Genomic DNA, 25,226 nt, shown 5'->3' with positions numbered 1-25,226 from the left:
TGATTCTTCAGCGATCGAAAGAGAATTTTCTGACTAATATTTAGAATATTATTGACTCATTAGACATCTTCCAATTCTAATCGGGTTGAGAGATTTCCAAATATTTTCAACTGAACCGGAGCTCGTAAAGGGGTTTTGGAATGGCAGTTGTGGCATTTCCACTTCCATTTAGCCTTACTCGTTTGTCTGAGCTTTGCTTGATTCCGACGACGGTGAGTCCTTCAATCTTTTAATACTTTTAAGCGTTGTTGTCCTGCTTGACTACCGAGAACTAACTGTACGGAAAATGGAAATTAAAACTGAAATTTATAGGCTTTTTTGAATATTGAAATTCAATTGCTTTCGAATTGATTTTGTTCTCGTGGGTTTTTTCTTTAACCATACCATATTGTGTTAAACCTTCAACAAACAGGAAAAATTCAACACCTGCCTACAATGTGCCAAAAAAAAAAACAACATAATGGATGCATCCTACATTATCCACGGTTGCAGTGGAGCACGAAATTTTCTTCGAAGAAACCCATTTATGAGTTTCTAATTTTCTTATATGCCATTGATCTTGTTCATAATTTATACTAGTTTAGCAAATCAAGATAAATGAATCAAAGATTTTAAGCACATCCAGTTATTTATATTTCGGATGGAAAAAATTCTCAAACTCGAACTCTTATAGAAACATTACATATCATGAATTAAACAAGCCTAATAAACATACTACCTTTGAATTTAGCGAAACAAATAAGCACCATGAATACATCATGCCCAAGGAAATGTCAACCAAAATAGAACAGCCAAACTGTATCATGTTCCCTAAACATCATCATTTATTTTTGCAGAAGACATAAATTGAGATAAAAGTTAAAAATTAAATAAAATATTATTAAAATAATTTTTTAATATTATTATTATTTTGGTATTTGAAAATATTGAATTGTTTATTTTATTTTATGTAGGAATTTAAAAAAATTATAATAATTAAATGAAATAAAATAAAATGAAATATATTGTAAAAACAAATTACAACTGTTATTTTTGGGAATTGGGTAAGAAGGGCTCGTGTCAAACATTTTTAAAATGAAGACGCCGTGTTTCACTTTGTCATCAAGTTCATACAAAATTCTTCTCTTCAGTGCTTCTCGCAGCATCCGGTCTGAGTGAGTATAAACATAAGGATGGTCTTGGTGGGCCGCCCATTATTTTAAATATATATATATAATTTTATTAATATTCACTTTTTTAATTATTAAATAAAAAAATTTAAAAATTTAAATAGTAATTTTGACCAGTAACATTAATGGAATTAAATAGCATTTTTCTAAGCATAAACATGCAGAAATGGGCAAACAGAATAATGGGATGCAAGTTGGGGTCACGGTGGTACTTGTTTGGATGAAGGAAAAATTTAATTGCAAGTATAACTACATATTAATATGTGTATTAATCTTATGATTGATCAAAAAGTAAAATTTATTAAAAATAATATTAATTTAAATTTTAAATATAAAAAAATATTATTAATATTTAAATTAATACATGACTTTATTTTTACGTAATAAAACTTTTATGATATAGTTGTCCATCCAAATTTATATCATAATTGTTGGCGTTGCCACTTGTTTTCCAAAAATACCCTTCAGGGTGGGGGTCGTATCGATCCCTAGTTACAGTGTAATGGGCTTTAAAAAGCAGGCAGCCCGGTTTGCTTATTGCCAAGTAAATTAATTAATTAATTATTATTTAAAAAAGGAAAAAATGAAAACCGTAAGTATAGTCGTCACAAGTAATCGATGGATAAGGAGTTGCACGTCTGTTTCAGTAATCATAACGACTCAGAATGAATGAGATCGTTCAAGTATTCATTTAATGTAGGGCTGAGCACCGATTGAACCGGAGTCGGATTTGGCCTCATCCGACTCCGACTCCAACTTTGTCGGAGGCCGAATCCGACCTCTGACTCCGACTCCGCTTACACCCTACTCCGCTCCGACTTGTCGGAGCGGAGTCGGAGCGGAGTCGGAGTTGGGCTTTTTGTTGGGCTTTTTTATTGGGTCTTTTTTTAGACTTTTTTCTTTAACCCAATTAACATTTCAATTTTACAATTTGTAACTCTAATCGGATTTGGACTTCTATATCAATTTTTTATAAAAGTATAATTTGAGATTTCTAATTTATCTAACCAAAATCATCACATTAGAAAATAAAACTAAATTCAAAATCTATCACTATAAAAAATAAAACTAAATTCAAATGTGCAACTAAAATTAAAAACTAAATTAAAACTAAATACACACATTAAAATTACATAACCAAAATTACAAAATGTTAATTAAAAAATACATAACCAAAATTAAAACTTAAAATTAAAAATACATAACCAAAAGTCCAAAATTACAACCTAAAATTAAAAATACATAACCAAAGGTCCAAAAAATATAATTTTTCAACTTGTGCCTGAAAAAAAAAAAAAAAAAATTAGTAAAGAAATAAGATATCATATAAATTTATAAAAATAAAGAAAACAAAATTGAAATAAGATACCAGAAACAAGATTGTCAATCCTCTTCACGGAGTATGCTGGCCATAGAATTGGCTAATTCTGTATTAAGATGTTAAAGTATAGGAAATTAGTATTACAAAATGTTAAAATCAACTCATATAACAACTTAAAAAAAATCTCTAAATACATTACCTGAGTCTAGCTTATAACTCTCTGCATCATCAATGGCTTCAGAATAATTTTGACTCAAGCATATGGGAGTAGACTTCAACCAATTTTGCGAGCACACGAGAGCTTCTACAGTTCTAGGAGCCAAAGAGCTCCTAAACGGATCCAGGACACGGCCTCCTGTGCTAAATGCTGACTCAGATGCAACGGTGGTGATAGGAATGACCAAGATATCTCTTGCCATTAGAGCAAGAACTGGATACTTGGTAGAGTTGACTTTCCACCAAATTAAAATATCGAAACTCCCTGTAGGAATCTCAATATTCTCCAACAAATACCGCTCTAACTCTGACTTACAATCCATCAAAGATGCTGTATGCTCTTTATGGAACTCTCTCAAAAAATCCAAGGGATCATAGTCTGTAACTGTACTACTACTCCCCATTGATGCACTAGCTTCACCGCTTTGAGTTTTGTTAGCACCAGTTACGCACCCACCACCAAACTCTACATATGCCTCATACAAATATTCCATATCCCTCTTGAGGAGTGCAACAAATTCCTCACCCTTCGCCTCACCCAATATTTTCTTGAACCAATATGCTTGAGTAACCAATTTAAACCGCGGATCAAGAATAGCAGCAATAAACAACAACCGATTTATTTTTTCAAGATCACCCCAATATTTATTATACTTTGTCTTCATTCTGAAAGTCATTGAACTCAAACGTCGATTACTATTGTCACAAAAATTATTCAAGTGTTTATGAATGGCAATAAGCTCCTGGACATAATTATTTGATGTGACATATAGTGTACCAGAAATGCGCAATGTAACACCATAAAATATTTGAAGAAACTTCGAAAAGTTTCTTATGGTCTCCCAATCATCCGGCCCAGGAGCTCCTAGACCCTTTCTCCCATGTCCATCCTCAGACAAATAAACTCGTGAGTAGGGATCTTCATCAAGCAAAAGTTGGAAGGCTTTTTGATACTTCTCAGCCACGTCCAACATAAGAAAAGTCGAATTCCATCTAGTAGGCACGTCAAGAGTCAAAAAACTAGAGCATTGAACTTTTGATCTATCAACACAAGACTTGAAAGTGGCAAGTCTTTGGGGAGAAGACTTCACATACTTAATCAGATTTCGGACCCTTACAATTGAGTCATCAACATCTTTCAAACCTTCACTCACAATAAGGTTTAAGATGTGTGCCGTACACCTCATGTGAATAAACTCGTGATTTGCTATACAATCCGCACTTCCTATTTCCCTTGTTCTCAACCAATCAATAGCAGAGTCGTTAGAGGTAGCATTATCCACTGTAATTGTGAGGATTTTGTCAATGCCCCAATCAAGCATACACTCCTCCAACTCCCTCCCAATCGTTGCCCCCTTATGGTCGCTAATCCGAACAAATGAAATGATCCGCTTATGCAACTTCCAATTATTATCAATGAAGTGAGCGGTCACACACATGTAATTAATATTTTGGATAGAAGTCCAAGTGTCGGTGGTTAGGCATACTCTTTGTTTGGTGGTCAAAAACATTTTCTTCAAGCTATCCTTCTCTCTCAAGAATACCCTCATACAGTCACGCATTACGGTAAATCGAGAAGGAATAGGAAACCTTGGATCAATGGCTTTAACAAATTTCCGAAACCCTTCTCCCTCAACACATCTAAATGGTAGCTCATCCACTATCACCATCCTAGCAAGGGCAGCTCGTATTTTTTTCTCATTATATTTGGCCATCCCTAAGGTCTTCTCCCCTTCCCCTCCTTCACTTCTTGCTTCCAGGATCAAGAATGTTTGACTCTTATCCAATTTACTCTTACGGTTTTTGGGGCAAAGTTGGATGTGTGTTTTCATGGCCGAAGTGCCTTGCCTTTTGGGATGACATTTCCATTGCCTATGACAATGATTACAAGTAGCTATAGGCTCTTCGGGATCACAATCGGGCACTCTTGTGAAGTGGGACCATACCTCAGACCTATTCTTAATATTTCTACTACCAGGTGGAGGGCGAGGGGTAGAATGAAAGGCACTAGGAGTACCTACTGAAGAGCCTATTGGTCCGCTAGACTCATCAACTATTGGAATGGGAATATCAATCGGTTGTTCTGGGGCTAGAATGCCAGGACAAGATGCACCTGTGGATGTAGGAGTGTTTGTGCCTTCCATATCCATTATTTAATAACTAGAACTGTAGAGCACAACAAATAAGATAAACATAAAGAAAATAAATTCATGAACTAATGTAAAGATTATTCAAGTAACTTATATGATATACATATATACTTATATAGTAGTAATGAGAAAAAATGTCCTATGAATCTATAAATGTGGTTGCATCGCTCGACCCTCGCTTGACACTTCGCTCGAGCGAATTCAGGCAGAGTGTGCCGCTCGACCCTCGCTCGACACTTCGCTCGAGCGAATACAGGCAGAGTGTGTCGCTCGACCCTCGCTCGACACTGAGCTCGAGCGAATTCAGGCAGAGTGTGCCGCTCGACCCTCGCTCGACACTGAGCTCGAGCGAATTCAGGCAGAGTGTGCCGCTCGACCCTCGCTCGACACTGAGCTCGAACGAATTCAGGCAGAGTGTGCCACTCGACCCTCGCTCGACACTTCGCTCGAGCGAATTCAGGCAGAGTGTGCCGCTCGACCCTCGCTCGACACTGAGCTCAAGCGAACTCAGTGCTTACTGGGTTAAAAGCTTCTGCGAATCTGCTTAGTGCTTACTAGAGGAATGGGAAAAAACAAGTAATAGCATTTCAGATCATCAAGGGCTACTGAAGGAGATTGATCCTAACAACATTTAGTGTATTTCATAGTAGATCCTAACAACAAATTCCAACAAATTCCATACTTCAATAAATTCTAAACCATTTGTACACTTAAACCCATGACCCCCATCCATCTCTCATGAAGAAAACCCATGGCCTTTCATAAATAGCACACAACAATCCTAAAATCCACAACTATCCAACGATTCCAGCACACAAACAAACCTAATATCCACAACTATCAAGAAAATGAACAAAAATAATGCAAAAATAGTTAAGATATACAAATTATAGAGAGAGAAAGAGAGAGAGAGGCACCTCGGTTTTGCAAAGAATGGGCTTTCAGAGGAGTGACGGAGGTCGGAGGGGCGACAGCACGGCACGGGTTCAGATGAGAGGTGAGGCACTGAGGAGTGAGGAAGAAAATGAGCTGTGAAGACACTAAACACTGAAAGTCTGAAGGGGAAGGGGAGGGAATCGGGGGGGGGGGGGGGGGAAATGAAAAGTGGAAAACCCTAATGGGTTAGGCTGAAACGGCGCCGTTTCAGCCTAACCCATTAGGGTTTTCCACTTTTCACTTTTAAAAAATTGAGAAAAAAAAAGTTAAAATACAAATTAATAATTTAGTAAAAATAAATTAATAAGTTAGTAAAAATATATTTAAGTTAGTAAAAATGTATACTAATAAATATATTATATATTAGTAATATACTAATACTAATACTATTAGTCTATTAATATATAGTAAATTAGTAATATTTATTAACTTATTTACTATGGTCTAATAACTAGATAGTCTAGATGTAATAATTAGTAACTAATAATATCCCTTTCAAAAAAAAGTAACTAATAATATCTAATAACACTAGTTACACTAGTACTGATAGATAATAACTTAAAGATACTAATTTAATATACATATAACTAATAGTATACTAATAAATATATTATATATTAGTAATGCACTAATACTAATACTATTGGTCTATTAATATATAGTAAATTAGTAATATTTATTAACTTATTTACTATAGTCTAATAACTAGATAGTCTAGATGTAATAACTACTAACTAGTAACTAATAATATGTCCATAACACTAGTTACACTAGTACTAATAGATAATAACTTAAAGATATATATTTAATATATATGTAATTCAATAGTATACTATTGAATTATATTAGTAATTTACTATATATTAATAGTCTAATACTATTAGTCTATTAGTAAGTTAGTATATGGACTATGGTATAATAGTAAATTAGTATATGGTATAATAGTAAATTAGTAATATTTATTAACTTATTTACTATAGTGAATGGTCTATAACAAATATGTAATAACTAGATGTAATAACTAGTAACTAATTATATGTAATAACACTAGTTACACTAGTACTAATAGATAATAACTTAGAAGATATTAATTTAATATATATTAACTAATAGTATACTATTATATATATATTATATTAGTAATAAACTACTACTAATACTATTAGTCTTTAATATATAGTAATATTTATTAACTTATTTACTATAGTCTAATAACTTATAACTAGATAGTCTAGATGTAATAATTAGTAACTAATAATATGTGATAACACTACACTAGTACTAAATTACTAATAGATAATAACTTAAAGATATTAATTTAATATATACAACTAATAGTATACTATTATATATATTAGTAATTTACTATATACTAATAGACTAATAGGATAAACATCTCACTGCTGAAGGAAGGGAAACCATCCGTTCTGCTGTCAAAAGAGACACAGATGGTTTGCCCATTTTGCCACCAGAAGAAGACCGTAGGGAAGGAACCCATGGGTCTCCTGATGGTGTTAACACCCTGATTTTTACCATAGTTAAACATTTTGTTGGAACACCTTCCAACATCATAAATAGAGTTTCTGATTATTTGAATAACTTACGATGCAATAAAATGTCTGATTATCGTTGGTATAAAGATGTTTTTATGTCTCGTGTTATGCTTAGAGATGATTCTCAAAAACCTTACTGAAAAGAGAAGTTCATTGATGGATTGCCTCGTTTGTTTGCCATCAAGGTAAAGGATTCACTTACTGATGCTTCGGGTTATCTAAATTATGATGATTATATTTACGGTGATATTGTAAGTATTAGTATGTGCAATGATCAAAGAATGATTGCTCAACAGATGAAAGATAGAAAGAAAGCCAAATATGAGATGGGAAACTTTTGCGAACAATTTGGCCTTCCTCCTATTGCTCCATCTGTACAGCGTAGAAAGAGTTCTAAAAAGTATGCAAAACCTCGCAGGAACTATAACAGATCTCGTGAGGAGTTTTATAAAAAACCTGTTTCAAAATCGGTTTCAAGAAAGAAACCATTTCATAAAAAGGTTTCAAAAACCCCTGCAAAGGGAACATGTTTTAATTGTGGCCAACCTGGACACTATGCGAATAAGTGTACAAAGAAGCCACAAGGTTTTAAGAAAAAACTTAATGAGTTAAATATCAATTCCGTTGATCAAGAAGATCTGTTCCGGTTACTCGAACATGGATCTCCTACATCCTCGGATGATGATGAACTTAGTTCAAGTGGATCTGATTACCACTCGGACTCTGATCATGTTAACTCACCAAATATCAAGTTTGGATGCAATGATTCTTGTTGTGCTTCTAAAGTCAAAACAATCAATGTTTTAGACGGAGAAAGAGAACAAGGACCTGTTTTGAGTAAAGAGCAGGAACATGAAAACATGCTCCTCTCTATTATCTCGCAGATTCAAGACCCTGAGCTTAAAGAGAAATATCTCAAAAAGCTTAAGGAAACAATGACTCGCAAAGAGCCATCGACTTCCAAGGGCAAGATTTCTTTTGAAGAAACTTTGGGACGTTTTCAAAAACAAAAACCCAAAGATATTTCATTAAATGATTTACAGCATGAAGTGTCTCTTGTCAAAAAAGAGATTACTGAGCTCAGAGAAGAGATCAAGAATCTCAAATCTGAGAATGCATCTTTTAAACAAGATTTAGCATGTTTAAAGTTGGATAAAGAATTTGATCATGACAGTCCTTCTGGTGAAGAATCAAACCAGTCAGACCATGCTGAACCCTCTAGTCCAACTAAGGAAATTTGTTTAGTTCACCGTTCTGTTCCACAGAAATGGTTTTGTTTAGTAGAAATTGTTGTTAATCATGAATATAGATTCTCTGCTGTTGCCTTAATTGATTCAGGAGCGGATCTTAATTGTATCCGAGAAGGCTTAGTCCCTACCTCCTATTTCGAAAAGTCCGAAGAGAATTTATTCTCGGCAAACGGATCTAAGATGAAGATTCGCTATGAGTTGAACACAGCTCATGTCTGCCAGGACAATGTTTGCTTTAAGATTCCTTCTGTGCTTGTTAAGAATTTGACTCATGATGTTATTCTTGGCATGCCTTTTCTTAACATGATTTACCCATTCCTTTCTGAAACTGATGGGATCACCACTGACCCCTTTGGACAGAAAGTTAAGTTTAAGTTTGCCTCTAAGTTTGAACGTGATACTGCTAGAAGATCTGTATTTTTGCTTTCTGCAAAAAGAAAACATTTAGATTTTCTTAAACAAGAAATCAAATTCAAACGTGTTTCTGATAACTTGCATGATCCCCTGCTTAGATCTAAAATCGAAGATTTTGAAAAAACTTTGATTTCTGAAATCTGCTCGGAGATTCCTAATGCTTTCTGGCATAGGAAAAAGCATGTTGTTTCTTTACCATATGTTAAAGATTTTTATGAAAATTTAATTCCAACCAAAGCAAGACCTATTCAAATGAATAGAGAAACTTTAGAGTTTTGTAAAAATAAAATCCAGGATCTTCTTGCTAAGAATATCATCAGGCATAGTAAGTCACCCTGGTCTTGTGCAGCTTTTTATGTTCAGAAAAATGCTGAGATTGAGCGAGGTACACCCCGTTTAGTCATTAATTACAAACCCTTGAACAAAGTGTTAGAGTGGATTCGGTATCCTATCCCTAACAAAAATGACTTGGTTCATAGGTTAAGTGATGCAGTTATTTTTTCCAAGTTTGACCTTAAGTCCGGATTTTGGCAGATCCAAATTAGGGAGTCAGACAGATACAAGACTGCTTTCACTACTCCATTCGGTCACTATGAGTGGAATGTCATGCCATTTGGGCTAAAGAACGCTCCTAGTGAATTTCAAAATATTATGAATGATATTTTTCTATCATTCACTGATTTCACCATCGTTTACATAGATGATGTCCTTGTTTTCTCCAAATCTATTGATGAACACTGGAAACATCTTAAAACGTTTCTTGAGGTTATAAAAAGAAATGGACTTGTTGTTTCTGCAAAAAAGATTAAACTGTTTCAAACCAAGATCAGATTCCTTGGTTATGACATCTTTGAAGGCAAAATCAGGCCCATTCAACGAGCCATTGAATTTGCTGAAAAATTTCCTGATGTCATCCTTGACAAAAACCAGCTTCAAAGATTTCTTGGTTCTTTAAATTACATTTCAGATTTCTACAAGGATATGAGAAAACAATGTCGCCCTCTCTTTGCGAGATTGCGTTCCAATCCTTCTCCATGGACTGATGTTCACACAAATATTGTTAAACAAATCAAGACACATGTCAAAACTCTTCCGTGTCTTGGGATTCCTACTTCAAATAGCTTCAAGATTGTCGAAACTGACGCCTCGGACACAGGCTATGGCGGCATCCTGAAACAGATTGTTTCACCAGGTTCTTCTGAACAAATTGTTCGTTTCCATTCTGGAACCTGGAATCATGCACAGCATAATTATAGTACTATTAAAAAAGAGATTTTATCAGTAGTACTATGTATTTCTAAATTTCAAAGTGATTTACTTAATCAGCATTTTCTTTTACGCATTGATTGCAAAACTGCTAAAACTGTTTTAGAACAAGATGTTAAAAACATTGCATCAAAACAGATTTTTGCACGATGGCAAGCTATTTTAAGTGTTTTTGATTTTGATATTGAATTTATCAAAGGTTCTGAAAATTCAATCCCTGATTTCCTTACCCGTGAATTCTTGCAGAAAACATGAGTAAGAAGAAGAAACCGGTTCCACCGATTACTTCCCCACCTCCCAGACCTGTTTTACCTATGTTGATGCCTCCGGCATCTGTTTCAACCTTGGCTTCCTCCTCACTGGAGATAGCCAACAGATTTACCAGTCTAGGACAAGTTCCTAGACCTATTCCACCCAGTTCATTTGCCTCTACTTTGGCCGCTCCGCACGACGTATATGCGTCAGCAAACCCTCTGGCCATGGTAAGACCCAGGTTTCCTACTGCCAACAAGGCAGAATATTTCTTGAAAGCTTATTTCCAAAATCTGTTTTACATTGAGAAATCGGTAAAAACAGATCCCTTCCAAATTGCTTCTGATTATTTTCCAAGAGGTTTCCATTGGATCCCCGAAGATCCAAATAAAAACCTTGTTTATTATCTTGGAATCTTGGTTAGCACCGGTTTCGTTTCTATTAAACCAATTTACTGTAAAGTTGATCCTTCCAAGATCATCTTTCACAATTGTTATCTTGTTTTAGTCATGACAGAGGAAGAATGGGAAACCCACCCTTCTACCTACAAAACACTTAAGGATTCTAACGCCCAGTATAATTATCACGATTATATTGAGGCTTGGTTAAAGTTTCCTTTATTTCAAGATCCACTTATGCAGCACTCTTGGTTCTTTAATTTCGACAAGAAGTGCAAACAGTCTTTTCCTTTGTGGTTCCAAAAATGGTGGCATTTCTTTGGTCCCATTAATGAGTTGTTTCCTGATAGTCTCCAACAAGCTATCAAACATTTTTCTATTTTTAATCAGTCAAAGATGAAAGGACGAGATCTCTTACTCCCGCCCTTGCTTCATTTTTGTGCCAGATACAAAATTCCTTGGATTTGTAAATGGCAGTACATTAAAAAAGACCATATTCTGGTTCGACAATATTTTGTCAAGTGGTGGGATAAATTTCCCCACACTAACGATATTGTCTCAAGAATTTCAGTTGATTTTCCCCTTGTTGTTCCTAACCTCAAGGATAAACAACAGTTCCCTTCCCCCACCCCAACCCAAGCCTTGATTACATATCCGGCCATTCCAGATTCAAGTGATCAAGCCTCTGCTTCAAAGAGTTCTTCATCCAAGCCGAAGAAGCAATCATCTTCAGCAAAAAAGAAGAATTCTCCTACTCCATCCTCTTCTTCAAAACCAAAGAAGCAGGAGTTACTTTTACAACTTGATCTATTGAAAAAGTCCATTGAAGGAGCTTCCGACAGTGAACAGTCAGATAAGGAGTCAGAAGCCTTGTCAGCAGACTCAACAGCCTCTGCTCCATACAGCAATGTTTTTGGCCATGATTCAGAACCCTACCCTCCTGATTTGGGTGCTCATTGAATCATGACTATTTAGCATCTTCTCGATCCCGGAGTCTCAACTTTTTGGGGGCGGAAAGGTGGTATAATCATTGCAATCAGACAAAGCACATTGAAGACAGAGATGCTTTCGGTGCTTTAATGCTTTCAGAGCTTTAATTGTTTCAGTTTACTTTCGGCACAACCAGACAGCACATTGAGACAAAAATGCTTTCGGTGCTTTGAGTGCAGAAAGAATATTTCACTTTCGGCGAAAGAAGACAAAGTTACTTTCGACGAGTGCCTGCTTTCTGAAAAGTGAATAGTAAAAAAGTCACTGTTCACTTTCATTGTTCATTCCGTAATTTATGGGTTTACTATTTGTAAAAGAGCTTCCTTCTTCTATAAAAGGGCTCTTCATTTCATTAGGAAGACAGAACTTTCTAGCCGAACCAACCTTCAGCAAGAACTACTTCCCCTACTTGTAAGCTTTAATTCACCTTCCTTCTCTTCTTTTCTTTATTTTCAAGCTTGTGTAAGTTTGGTTTAAATATTGTTTATATTTACTTTCAATTAATAATATTTGAAAGTTTTGGATCATTATTTCTTCAATTTTCATATTAAGCATTTCATGCATCGGAAGTCTAATTACGACTCGATTAATGGCAAGAATTAAACGTGAACAGATATTTTTGGAGTCGTAATTAGACTTCCGATGCATGAAATGCTTGATATGAAAATTGAAGAAATAATGATCCAAAACTTTCAAATATTATTAATTGAAAGTAAATATAAACAATATTTAAACCAAACTTACACAAGCTTGAAAATAAAGAAAAGAAGAGAAGGAAGGTGAATTAAAGCTTGCAAGTAGGGGAAGCAGTTCTTGCTGAAGGTTGGTTCGGCTAGAAAGTTCTGTCTTCCTAATGAAATGAAGAGCCCTTTTATAGAAGAATGAAGCTCTTTTACAAATAGTAAACCCATAAATTACGGAATGAACAGTGAAAGTGAACAGTGACTTTTTTACTATTCACTTTTCAGAAAGCAGGCACTCGTCGAAAGTAACTTTGTCTTCTTTTGCCGAAAGTGAAATATTCTTTCTGCACTCAAAGCACCGAAAGCATTTTTGTCTCAATGTGCTGTCTGGTTGTGCCGAAGCATCAGTAAGTGAATCCTTTACCTTGATGGCAAACAAACGAGGCAATCCATCAATGAACTTCTCTTTCCAGTAAGGTTTTTGAGAATCATCTCTAAGCATAACACGAGACATAAAAACATCTTTATACCAACGATAATCAGACATTTTATTGCATCGTAAGTTATTCAAATAATCAGAAACTCTATTTGTGATGTTGGAAGGTGTTCCAACAAAATGTTTAACTATGGTAAAAATCAGGGTGTTAACACCATCAGGAGACCCATGGGTTCCTTCCCTACGGTCTTCTTCTGGTGGCAAAATGGGCAAACCATCTGTGTCTCTTTTGACAGCAGAATGGATGGTTTCCCTTCCTTCAGCAGTGAGATGTTTATCCCACCAAGAACGAAGCATCCCTGAAAATCCGCTGGTCAGGATATCAACAATCTCAGTCTGGCTGAGTTTGTTGTTGTAATAAGCAATAGCAACCATGGACATACGATTCAGAGTATTGAGGATTTCTTGCTCAGAGAATCCATCAATATTCCATTCATACATTTGGTCGGCAGATACGGAGAATTGAGAGTGTGAACCTCTCTCTTCGTATTGCAAATCAGGAGGTGTGGGTCTAGAGTACCAGTTTTTCGTGAGACCTATCGGTTTAATGTCTCTCGAATATATCCTGGCGAGTTCGGGTTTTTCAACTTGAAGACCCTGAAATTCTTTTTCAAGTAAATCAATTTTCTGGACTAAGGAATTATCAGATAAAGAAACATCATCATCAGAATTATTCCAAGTACGTACAGAAAAAGAATCATCAAAACTAACCCCTGGCCCGTTTCTGTCTATGACATAACAGGAGGGTTTCTCTTGCTTTACCTCAGCAAGCATTTGATCAATTTTTGCCATTGTACTAGTCATTCCAAAATGGATTTTTGACCTATCAGGTGGCAGAACAAGCAAAGGTTTTTAAATTACTTTTGAATTCTTTGAGGCAGGTTTTTCAAAAACAGGTTTTTCAACTTTATCCTCGATACGGTCAAGTTGTTGACCTATTGTATGGAGGGTTTGGTTGACGAAATTGTTTTGCTCTATGATCTTTTTCGTTTCAGCAAAAACATTCTTATTTGGTCCTGGATCTGAGATTTTGAAGGGCGAAGCTTTCACCTCAATCCCTTTTACAGAAACAAGGATGGTTTCTAAAGGAGGGTGGCTAGTTTTTACAACTTTCCTGCCTTCTTCTTTAGTAAAACTTGTTTTTAAAACATTTAAAAATTTCTTCGAATCATAATGATTTTCAAGAAAATCGAAGAATAAGATGTGCTTGTTATCTTTGTACATCTTTTTCTTCCATTCCTTTCGAATCTTCTGTTTCTCAGAAATTGAGTAAATCTTGTGATAAGTTTTTCGTTTATCACGGTTTTCTTTAGACATAAAATTAGCATGTAAATTAATCATATCAATAACAAGTATTTCAGAATCTAAATCATCCAATGCTTTATCCAAAACCATTAAACTGGAATGGACTGGAGCAACCATATCAGAAGCTGTAGGAGATGTTGAATCAACCTCATCTTCTACTTGTACTTCTTCCTTTATGGATTTACCTTTGGATTTATGATCATCTATGGTTGAATAATAAGCTGATGTAACTTGGGACTTAGTTGAAATTCCTTCCAACTTTATATCTTGGTCTACGGGATCTTCTTTTGTGTGAAGTTCCCTAATCTGGATTGGACGAACAGGATTATCATGATCCTTCAAGTATCTTTCGAGATTTTCATCTCTTAGATCTTGGTCCGAGCTAATCGAAGACCTAGAACCTGCAAAAGAATTTATTCTCTTACTGGTATTAGGTTGATCGAAGGAAATCTTTACAGTACCATCAAGATACTGTTGGATAATCTTAAGGTCTGAATTCTGAGCTGGAATCTTCCTGGGAGGAAGTTCCTGCTTAAGTACCCATTCAGTTGGAAGAGTTACGTCCTTCCAAAAGAGCATCTTGGGTGTTATGATGTTAGAGTTCGAAGTCGAACCATACATCAAAACAGTTTTATTTTTTGGAGACTTAATCTTAGCCTTTGGCTCAAGGCTAGTACTTAAGACTCTATAATAGATGCGGTAAACTAAGGATATTGGTCTGCTACCTTCAACCATATCAAAACCAGAGGTTTTAACACTCAGAGTTAAAGAAGACAAGACATTTTTATCAAACAAATCAACAGTTAAATCAGGATAACTGTTTAACGCATCTAATAGTATATTAGACTATTAGTATTAGTAAATTAATAATATTTATTAACTTATTTACTATAAGTTTATAACTAATAACTAGTGCTAATTGCTAGTATATTATTGGATTTAACTAATGATGTTACTATATTTATATTTATATGATTACTATATAGAAAAACACATATTTTTTACAAAACATGTACACTAGCGAAGTCGGAGTCGGAGTCGGAATAGGGAGTCGGAGTCGGAGGGGCGGAGTCGGAGTCGGAGCGGAGTCGGAGTCGGATCCGGCTGGACTCCGACTCCGACTCCGACTCCGACTCCGACTCTGACTTTTCTCGAGAAAAAACTCCGACTCCGGCTCCGACTTGTCGGAGCCGGAATGGAGCCGAAGCGGAATCAGGATCGGAGTCAGATTTTCAGATTTTTACTCAGCCCTGATTTAATAGGGTGGGAGGCAGTTCTATTGAATTGGATCCTCCCAGTCATTCCCAACTAAAACGACGCAAGCAAACAGATAATGTTTTTTTAATTTATTATTTTATGCTGGGGGCGGCCGACCCTGTATAATGCGTGCGTGTCATTTTCATATTTTTTTTCTCTGCTCATATCAATAGACGCAAAAAGTCAAAGTCCACTCTGGATCAATATATGCCGTATGAGTGTGGATGACCTCTTTCTTTCTTTTATGAAAAATATTATTTATAATTATGTTTATATAAGCAGTGTATAATTATTTTAAAAAAATAAATTAATATAAAATTTATATAAAAAAATTATCTTTTTAATTATAAATTTTATTATTTTTAAAATAATTATATAATATTTATAATTCTATAACTGTAGTAATATTACTTTTTTTTATATTTAAAATCTAATACCATTCATATTTTATTTTATCACATAATAAAAATAAAAACACGAGGGATGAATAATATGAGAAAGCGTGCGATGCTGCCGTCTAAAACTGGGTCCTCTCTCTCTCTCTCGCTCGCTTTGGATTCATGCGAATCCACTTTCCAGTTCAGTTCTGTAACAAACCAAAGTATTGTACGGTAACAGTAAAAAACACACGCACACTCACTCTGTACGTTTGACGCACGAGTGAATCCAATGTGACATGCGAAACGGATGTTTATCTGTAGAATAGAATTACAACTTTTCTTATTATTAATCTTTCTTAATTCCTCAGAACTGAAATATCCTACTCCAACAATAAACGACACGTCAAAATCTTATGCCTGGTACCTACAAAACTCTCTGTCTCTCTCTCTCTCTCTCTCTCCCTCTCTCATGATGTTGCTCTGCCGTTAATTGGTTGGTGGTTTTTGGATGCGTTTCGGAAACTTGGTTCAACTCTCTCTGTGTCTCTTTCAACTTCCCTTTGATACGGTACCGTTTCTTTTGCTTTACATGAGAAAAAGCTTCCTTTGCATGCCCGTTTACCATGACTTTACTCTTTTTATTCTCTCCTCCATTCCTTACTTTTCTTTCGGACTTCCTTTTGTAATCTCCTTTTGTAATCTCAAAAACTCTCTCTTATACTTTCTGCGCATGCTTTGGGTTTCTTTGGAAAGCAAAACACCAAAAAGGGAATGAAGCCTTTCAATTCCGTAATCTCTCTCTCTCTCTCTCTCTCTCTCTCTCTCTCTCTCTCTCTCTCTCTGTACGAGTATATTTTTCATGATCATGTATTCAAATTCGTGGCTGCTTGTACTTGTACCTTCAGCTGGTGAGGGGGGGTTTGAACTTGGTTTTTAAATTGTGGGCGTATCAAAAAATCGTTGTGCTTTCTTGGAAATTTGATGAATCATGATTTTTTTTTATTTATTTTAAGTTTTGAGCTTTCTATGCTTTCTACGTCCTGTTTAGTTACTGAGAAAAAGGAGTACTATATAGAGGAGTGTGTTTGGAAATGAGTTTTTGGTTGAATTTGTGTTCAGCTCTACAATTTCTTGTCATTGTTTGGTTGGGGTATCGGAAGGGAATGACGTTGCATCTTTATCCCGTGTTCGGTGCCAGGAAAAACTTGAGAAAAAGAGAAAAAAGGGAAAAGTTCTCATGTATAATTTCAACAGTGTGTTTAAAACCTCTATCTCTGCTTATTTCCTATTTTCAACCCTTCTCGCTTTCTTGCTTTCAGTTTGTTTTTTGCTTTTTTCCCCTTAAATATGGTTGCTTTGCTTTGAAATCATATGTTGAGTTTAACTCTCGTTCTCTATTTCCATTTTTTTCGGTTCTATTTATATATTCTTGTTCTTGTGGGTCTCAAAGATGGATTCTGATGTTAATTCTGCTGGAATTCCTCAACCTTGAACCCAAACCAAATGTAGGATTGTTTATGCTATATGCAATTTTTACGGAAATAAAAGATTCCCAACCAGAATACTCGGTAATTTTCTCTAATGTGTCCGGTAATTCTCCTTCAGAGAATTTTCTCTAATATGTCTGATTGTATTGTTGAAACATGTTAAAGGTGCGCATTTGAAATCTTGATTAAACTATGTGATAAAAATCATAAACTAATGAGCTAACAAAATATGGGATGCCGACACATTGTCATGGCCCATGGGGACAAGACTGTTAGTATATACTTAAAGAGGCGGACGTGGGTACTGCTCTAATTTCTGACACTCAAAGATCATATTCTAATGTATAAATAAAGCAAAATTGAGAAGCATTGTGCATTTGTGTAATTCTCTTCAACCGTGACATTAACCTGGTTCTACGAGTGAGAGTTTGGGAGAATGCTTATGATGCTTACAACCAGTTTTATTAATTTTTATTTTCTGATTTCTCTTTTCTCCTGGATTTTCACTATGTGACCACTCAGCATACTTTGATGAGATCATTATGAAGAGAATGTGACTCTTCACTTTTCATGCTATAACACTTTTTATTTTTTTATTTTTGTTTTTACCAGGCTTCTGTACTGTCAGATCTAAAGAATAGGTCGTGCCTCTGCAGTTTCTTAATTACAGCATCTTTGATTTGTGGTGCTTACTTTGTTGGCAATGCCCTTGTTGCAAAGGAATACAAAGACGTATGTATTTCTAACTGAATAGCTCCTTTTAAAATTTTACTTAATCTTATGGATTTTGGTTTTTGAGGGTTACTGAGGATCTTGTTCATTACAAAGCATATTCCCTTGGTTGTTCAAGTCGATCTTCACATGTTTCTAAAGGAAAGCATATGGTGTTGATATTAATTTTGGTCAGAAAACATCATGTTCTTTAATTGGACACTTTTTCAAATAATGTTTAAACCTTAATGAAAGAATGAACTCACATGGATTAGCCTATAAGCCTGAATTTGCAACCAGAAAGTTATCGGGAATTTTGACAAGAGCCAGCGTGGGTGCAATCATTCTTTATGCTGGTTATGATGCCTTGCAATACTCATTCACCTAGAGAGAATTAACTTTTATGTTCTAAACTAGAATTAAAGTGGCTTCACTAGATATGATCAATTAGCTGCTTAATTTCTTATTACAAATGAGATTAATTGTTGTTAATGTTTTCATGCCTCAAATATCTGTAGATCTCAAGTTAAAGGATCCTGTCAAGGATTACTCATAGAAAAAATGTCCCTTTGGTAGGATTAACACCATTAACCTAGATACAATTTGTCTTTGAACAATTGTTAGATGAAGTAATTTTTCTTTCTGAAATTCCCACAACCCCTTTCCTCCTATTCTGATTCCTTAATCTTTCATGGCTGATCCCTTTTTGTCATATATGGCTATTATTGATTGGCAAATATCGCCTAGGATGAAACAAGTTGTGGCTGGTTTGGATACCCAAACCTAAACTATCTCATCTCATATAATCATCACAACTTTCACAAATTCTCACACAAAATATAATAAACAATTCTACCTTTTCAAATCCCATAACGAAACTAATATTAAAAAATTATATTATAACAATATTTTATTCAACTTTTAACAAAACATCTCATCTAATTTTATCTGAACTGTGTAACCAAAAGAAATGATTGGAGGAGGTTTTATTTATTTATTTATTTATTTTTTATTTTTTTAAGAGTTATTCTAATCCTGATTCAATGTTTTCATTTAAAGTGATTGCATAACAAAGAAATCATCATATTGTTTGCTGTCCATGTCTTGAAAAGTTGAAATGTTGTTGGATGTGTTTGATGCAATTACTGATGGATGAATCAAATATTGAGTAAAATGAAATATGGGGTCTTTGACTTTGAATTTGCATGTATGAATTGAAAATATTTGCATGACTGATTAACGTTTACTGATTAACATACATCATAATACTTTTTGAAATACTTATAAAAAAATAATAATAATACTTCTTGAAACCACTCGTGCAGAGATTAACCAGATGGGGAGTGATTCCTGCTATTCAGAATAAATCTAAGACGTGCAAGGTTTGTCTTGTCTTTATATACTTATATATGGATGTATGCATATATATTATAAATCCCTTTCTATAATGGCACTGAGAAGTTTTCTGATTTATGTTATCCCACTTATATTCTTTTCTACCCCCAATACTTTAGAATCATTGTGGGCCTTCAGGGAGTGATGCATTACCTGAAGGAATTGTTGTCAAAACATCTAACTTGGAGATGCGACCATTGTGGGGTTCTACTCCAGAAAACGTAAGTGAAACCACTGCTCAGATTCTCACTGGTTGGTCGGCCATATTTATCTGATAATTTTTAATATTTCTCAACAATTTGGTAGTTTTGAATTGCATGATAATTGGTGTTTGGTTTACAAATTGCTAATGCATTATTCTAGCTTTTCCTTTATATGTGGTTGTGTACTAATAGTGCGTCACTGACAGAATTGATACTCTCTCTTGAGTTGCATCAAGTTCCTAGGATAATTGAGAATGCTTGAAACCTGCAGTGATAATTGAGATGTTGTATGAAATGTCTAATGACTTATGCATAGTCCTATTCAATAAAAAAAACTTTTGGTTTCTGGTTTAGGTTCGTTGACCTGTTCTAACTATTGCGTCTGTTGAACCTTATTTCAGTGATTGAATCAGGATAAACTTAGTTATGCTCATGAAATGCCGGCTTACTTAGGCCCATGATGAAAACATCACCAAGGGACATCATAATTTATTGTCATTTTTTTGCTGCATGTCAAGGGAAAGATAACCATTTACTGGCATTAAATAATCACTGCTACATAGATTTCTTATTATTACCTGGTGATGATAGCCAGATGATACCCGTAGAATCTCTGTATTGGGCAGTACCTGGGCATTGCCTATTTCTATGAATATAATTTCTTGATTACCTACATAAAAATAAAATTTAAAAAAGAAAAAAAGAATCTCTGTATTGGGTATACAGCAAAAGTTGCTTGAATAATTTTGTCATTTAGTCAGCTCCAAACCTATTGACAAATAGATGCCCTGTGGATGCCTTTGCTTCTATGGGAATGGTGACTAAAGTTTCTAATGAGAATAAAACAGTCTGCACATTTTCTTGGTTAAGAGACATACATACACTTTGTTGCACTAACCCATTGATCTTCTTGCAATACTTTTGTGCCAGAACAATGCAAAGCCTTCTGTTAACTTGTTAGCCATTGCAGTTGGAATCAAGCAAAAAGACTTGGTGAATGAAATTGTGAAAAAGGTGATGGTTGCTCCTGTCATTTGGTTGTACTTCCAGAATCATCTCCTCATATCTGTGTGTGACATAAGTTCACTCTGTCATTGCAGTTTCCCTCGAGTAATTTCATTGTGATGCTTTTTCATTATGATGGTGTTGTGGATGAATGGAGAGATTTAGAATGGAGTGATCGTGCCATACATGTGTCTGCAAAGAATCAGACAAAGTGGTAATGCTGATTCTTCCGAGATTATGTTTTGCCTATATATTGTAATGTGAGTTGGTTGTGTCCAAGTCTATATGCATAAAGGTTAATCTTCTTATAAAACAATACTATGTGATGACATAGGTGGTTTGCCAAGCGTTTCTTGCATCCAGATATAGTTGCTGAATATGATTATCTATTTCTTTGGGATGAGGACCTTGGGGTTGAGAATTTTGACCCAAAACGGTGAGTATGGATTTTGGTTACTTTTATGGAATGATCTTCCCATTCTATTGTGGTTGCTATCAAACTGCTCAAGCAGCCTTTGTTGCATTAATGCTTTGATTAAAATATTATTTCAATGTTTGAAGTGATAGGCAAAGTGATAAGATCCTTAGCAATCTCGTGTTCTCTTATATATGTCTTGTGTACGTCGGCTATGCCTATTATTCTCATCAATAAATTATTCATTACTTATCATAAAAAAAAAAGGTGGAACTAATGACCATTACTACCAGTTGTTGGAATAATGACCTTTATATCTCATTCTATTAGACCAATCTTTTTTTCTATCACATGCATATTAACCTCACTTCTTCTACTTATTATTAGAGAATTTTAGTACTTATGCCATATTTTGTGCTTCTGTGGAGATCAGAGATTACCAAACTGTATCGAGAAACAAATCAAGTCCAGCAGTTGATAATAGGATATACATAATTCCAGCTTTATACCTTGGAGATATCAACAACTCAGAAGAATTTTATTCTATCTTTTCCTCTTTTCATAGAGGTCAGATTTTAGACTTTAAATCTTGAATATACTGAATCTCTTGCAGATATTTATCTATTGTTCAAGAGGAGGATCTTGAGATATCACAGCCAGCGCTTGATCCTGTAAAGTCAGAGTTGCATCATCCAATTACTGTACGTAGACGCAAATCAAGGGTGCACAGGTCGGTGTAAAATATTTTACGGAACAAGTGGGGTGCTTCACTTACAAAAAAAAAGTAGGGTAATGCATGAATATATCCGTGCTATAATTATTCTAACTGTATGAATAGATCCATACTATAATTATTCTAACAGCAACCACAAAATATTAAGGGCTCATACTCTTGATGGCTGCACCCATTAGTCTATTAGTTAGCTTGAAAAAGGGGGAAATTTGTGTGGCAAACCTTAGAGATCTTGTAGGCAAAAGTTAATAGACCTAATGTTTATGAATGGTCAATGGAACGCTCTTCTGTCTGACTAGAACTTTGAAACCGATGTTTGGAGAATGGCTAGGATGTGACTACCATATCGAATGAGTTATGGGTCTCTTTGCGATAGCTCTGGTTCTTGAAAGTGGTTTTTTTATAGGGGTTCTTGAAAGTTATAAATATATGAGAACTTGAATTTTCTCAAGAGCTAAGATTTGAAATAGTTGAGGTTATGCCTTCTGGCTGTATTCTTATTGTAGAGATTTGGAGTATGTCCAGTTCTTCTCTAGCATAGCTTGGTTAAGGATTTCCAGTTTTTACTTTTTTGGGTTTTGTCATTTTTTAAGGCAACTTCAAAAGATGAAAATATTTTTCAGTTCTGCTTTTATGTGCTATTTTTCTCCAAAATCATTCATAATGAAATTCTATCCTCCTTGGTTTTTAGACCAACCTTCACAATTACAAGTTGGTAACTTTCAAAATGAACTTGCCATTTTGAAAGGGATCTCTATGTGTCAGAAGTGCAAATGTATTTTCAGCTTAGCTTATGCCCCATATGGGGGGACCAAGGAGCTTGGAATTATTGAGGCTGCAGATTATTGGCAATGGCTTTGTGTTTTGTGATGTTTCTATTTAATTTAATTTGAGCTTTCTAATATGAAGATTTGCAGTTTTTTAACTGAATAATCTTTTTCATCATTTGCTTAATGGTTTATTTTTTAGCACTGGGCTTATCTTTACCAATCTGTAGTCATTCTCAAACCATTCAGATTGTCATTAGTTTCTTTAAGGGATAACTACACTTTGCACCCTCCAAGTGCTAAGTGTTTTGCACTTCGCACCACAAATGATCAAAAATGACATATTGAACTACAATAAATGAACATTTTGCTCACTCCATTAAGACTTGACCATCAAGATTATGTCACATCATCTAACTTTCATCCATCTTAATGGTCAGAATTAGACAAGGGTGCAAGATGTAATTTTTTGGCAGTTGGAGCCGGAATATGTCGATTTTGGTAGTTTTGAATGTAAAGTGGAAAATTCCTGGTAGTGTGAGGGTTCAAAGTGTACTTTTCCATTTCTTTAAAATTTCAAGTTGAAGGTGCGCAATATAGTTGAGTTTGACCCATGTTCACTTAAATTTTTGTAACAGACGGTATTATAAGTATAGAGGCAGTGGAAGATGTGATGCCCAGAGCACTAATCCTCCTTGCGTAGGGTACACTATACTGGCTCTATAGCCGTTTGGCTGTTCTTTATTACTTCTCATTCTCATAAGTTCTAGTATTGAGGAACTACTTCATTGTGTCCGATATAATTTGTTATACAGTTGGGTGGAAATGATGGCACCTGTGTTCTCAAGGGCGGCTTGGCAATGTGCATGGTATATGATCCAGGTATAGAATACTCAAACCACTCTGTTAACTTAACGATCGATCTTCTGGTGCCATAACTTGCAAATTGCACTGTATCTTCCTTTCTGGTATGTGTTCTTTAATCACCTTTTTTTTTACCTCTTTCAGAATGACTTGATCCATGCATGGGGCCTCGATAGGGAGCTCGGCTATTGTGCCCAGGTAACCATTCTGCCATAGAGCCTCTTTTTCAACACACTTTGGAATCTTTGTGATATTTGGACTCTTTCTTAGGGTGATCGAACGAAAAATGTTGGTGTTGTTGATTCTGAATACATAGTTCATTTGGGTCTTCCCACACTTGGTGGCTCGAATGGTTACAAGGCAAGTCATCATTTTAAATACATAGCACTCCATTTTAGGACTGGGTTATCTAAAGTTACTTATGCTGAAACAGTTGTCTCGCTAGCTTCTTGTTTGGGTCAAACCTATTTGTTGCAGATCATGCATCTCAGGCTGTATAAATTTATTCACAATCACGCATCCTTTCATATACTCGTGATGTTGTACTGATATGGACATATAGTGTTAGTTCTTATAAAAAAAAAAGGACATATAATGGTATTAATAATGAATGATTTGAGTTTTCTCTCACTTTTAACTGTCTGCTCATTGATGCAGTTGGGCAATGATTCCGTGGCTGCTCCTCCAACGGAGAACTTGAGCTCAGAAACACTGGTACATTTTTCTAAAGCTCAAGTTGCCTTGTACTAGATTCTTTGTTGATGTATAGTGATAGTTGTTGTTGAGTTTTGTAGGTATCATCTGACTCCCACAACATTGATCCTAGATCCCATGTATGTCCTATTAATATTCCTACATTAATGAGCTGTTTTGTTTGGTTAGCATATAAGATTCTCCATTCTTATCCAAAAACTTTAGAGGAAAAATGATTTTGGTGCAGGTGAGGTGGCAGTCTTACGTTGAAATGAAAATATTTAAGGAAAGGTGGAGTAATGCAACAAAGGAGGACAAATGTTGGGTTGATCCATATGGAAAACCAGTGAACCAAACCAGGAATTGATTTAGTGATCAAACAGAAGTTACCAATTCTTTGGTTCTTTCTGCAAAAGATGTGGATACGGACTATTGACAAGTATTTTGGCCTTACAGAGAAGGAAGGAGCTTTGAGTCATTAAAAAAAAAAAACGAAAAAAAAAAGCGTTTCATCCAGCTGTTTGACATTGCCAGCAGGAATTACCGATTTCTGCTGTACAGTTTTGTTTGTATCATTCATTTATACAACACCTCTTGCAGAATGAGATAGGGAAGATCCATCTGGCATGGAATTTTTGCAATAATTGTTGATAGATTAGTTAATATAGACTGTGGCAGCCTTCACAAAATAACATTTGTAAATTATATTTTGTGGTCGAAAGCTGTTGTTTGAAAAAAAAAAAAAAAAAAGATGTAAATTACTGAGGCAAAAATGGTCTTTTTATGTACGGAATGAACATGGATTCTCTCTATACTTCCCAACTGTAAGAAGAAATATCCAATCCAATGTTAACTTACATTCCAAGTTGGAGGAAGAGGATGCAGCACTTTTAGTGCTAAAATAGGCTCTGTTTGGA

General features: G+C 35.1%; 1 protein-coding gene across 9 annotated transcripts; it reads left to right on the top strand.

The window, feature by feature from the left end:
• Window positions 1-16,529: 16,529 nt before the first annotated feature.
• On the top strand, window positions 16,530-25,166 carry LOC122309920. 9 transcript variants are annotated; one of them, XM_043123706.1, is made up of 15 exons: window positions 16,530-16,562; window positions 18,136-18,255; window positions 19,560-19,616; window positions 19,749-19,850; window positions 20,763-20,846; window positions 20,933-21,051; window positions 21,172-21,273; window positions 21,866-21,982; window positions 23,391-23,456; window positions 23,568-23,634; window positions 23,761-23,814; window positions 23,887-23,976; window positions 24,274-24,330; window positions 24,411-24,449; window positions 24,557-25,166. In XM_043123706.1, exons 1-15 carry the CDS (start codon window positions 16,545-16,547, stop codon window positions 24,674-24,676), a joined length of 1,212 nt encoding a protein of 403 aa, XP_042979640.1. In that variant the 5' UTR covers window positions 16,530-16,544; the 3' UTR covers window positions 24,677-25,166. The 9 variants fall into 9 exon arrangements, with proteins under 9 accessions (XP_042979640.1, XP_042979638.1, XP_042979639.1 ...); XM_043123704.1 differs by having other exon boundaries at window positions 16,530-16,604; XM_043123705.1 differs by lacking the exon at window positions 16,530-16,562 and adding an exon at window positions 16,661-16,825.
• The last annotated feature ends 60 nt before the right edge of the window (window positions 25,167-25,226 follow it).

The sequence above is a fragment of the Carya illinoinensis genome, chromosome 5, assembly GCF_018687715.1.
Source record: "Carya illinoinensis cultivar Pawnee chromosome 5, C.illinoinensisPawnee_v1, whole genome shotgun sequence".
NCBI lineage: Eukaryota > Viridiplantae > Streptophyta > Magnoliopsida > Fagales > Juglandaceae > Carya > Carya illinoinensis.
The sequence above is the reverse complement of the archived record's forward strand: the minus strand, read 5'-3'. Positions and strand labels throughout refer to the sequence as shown.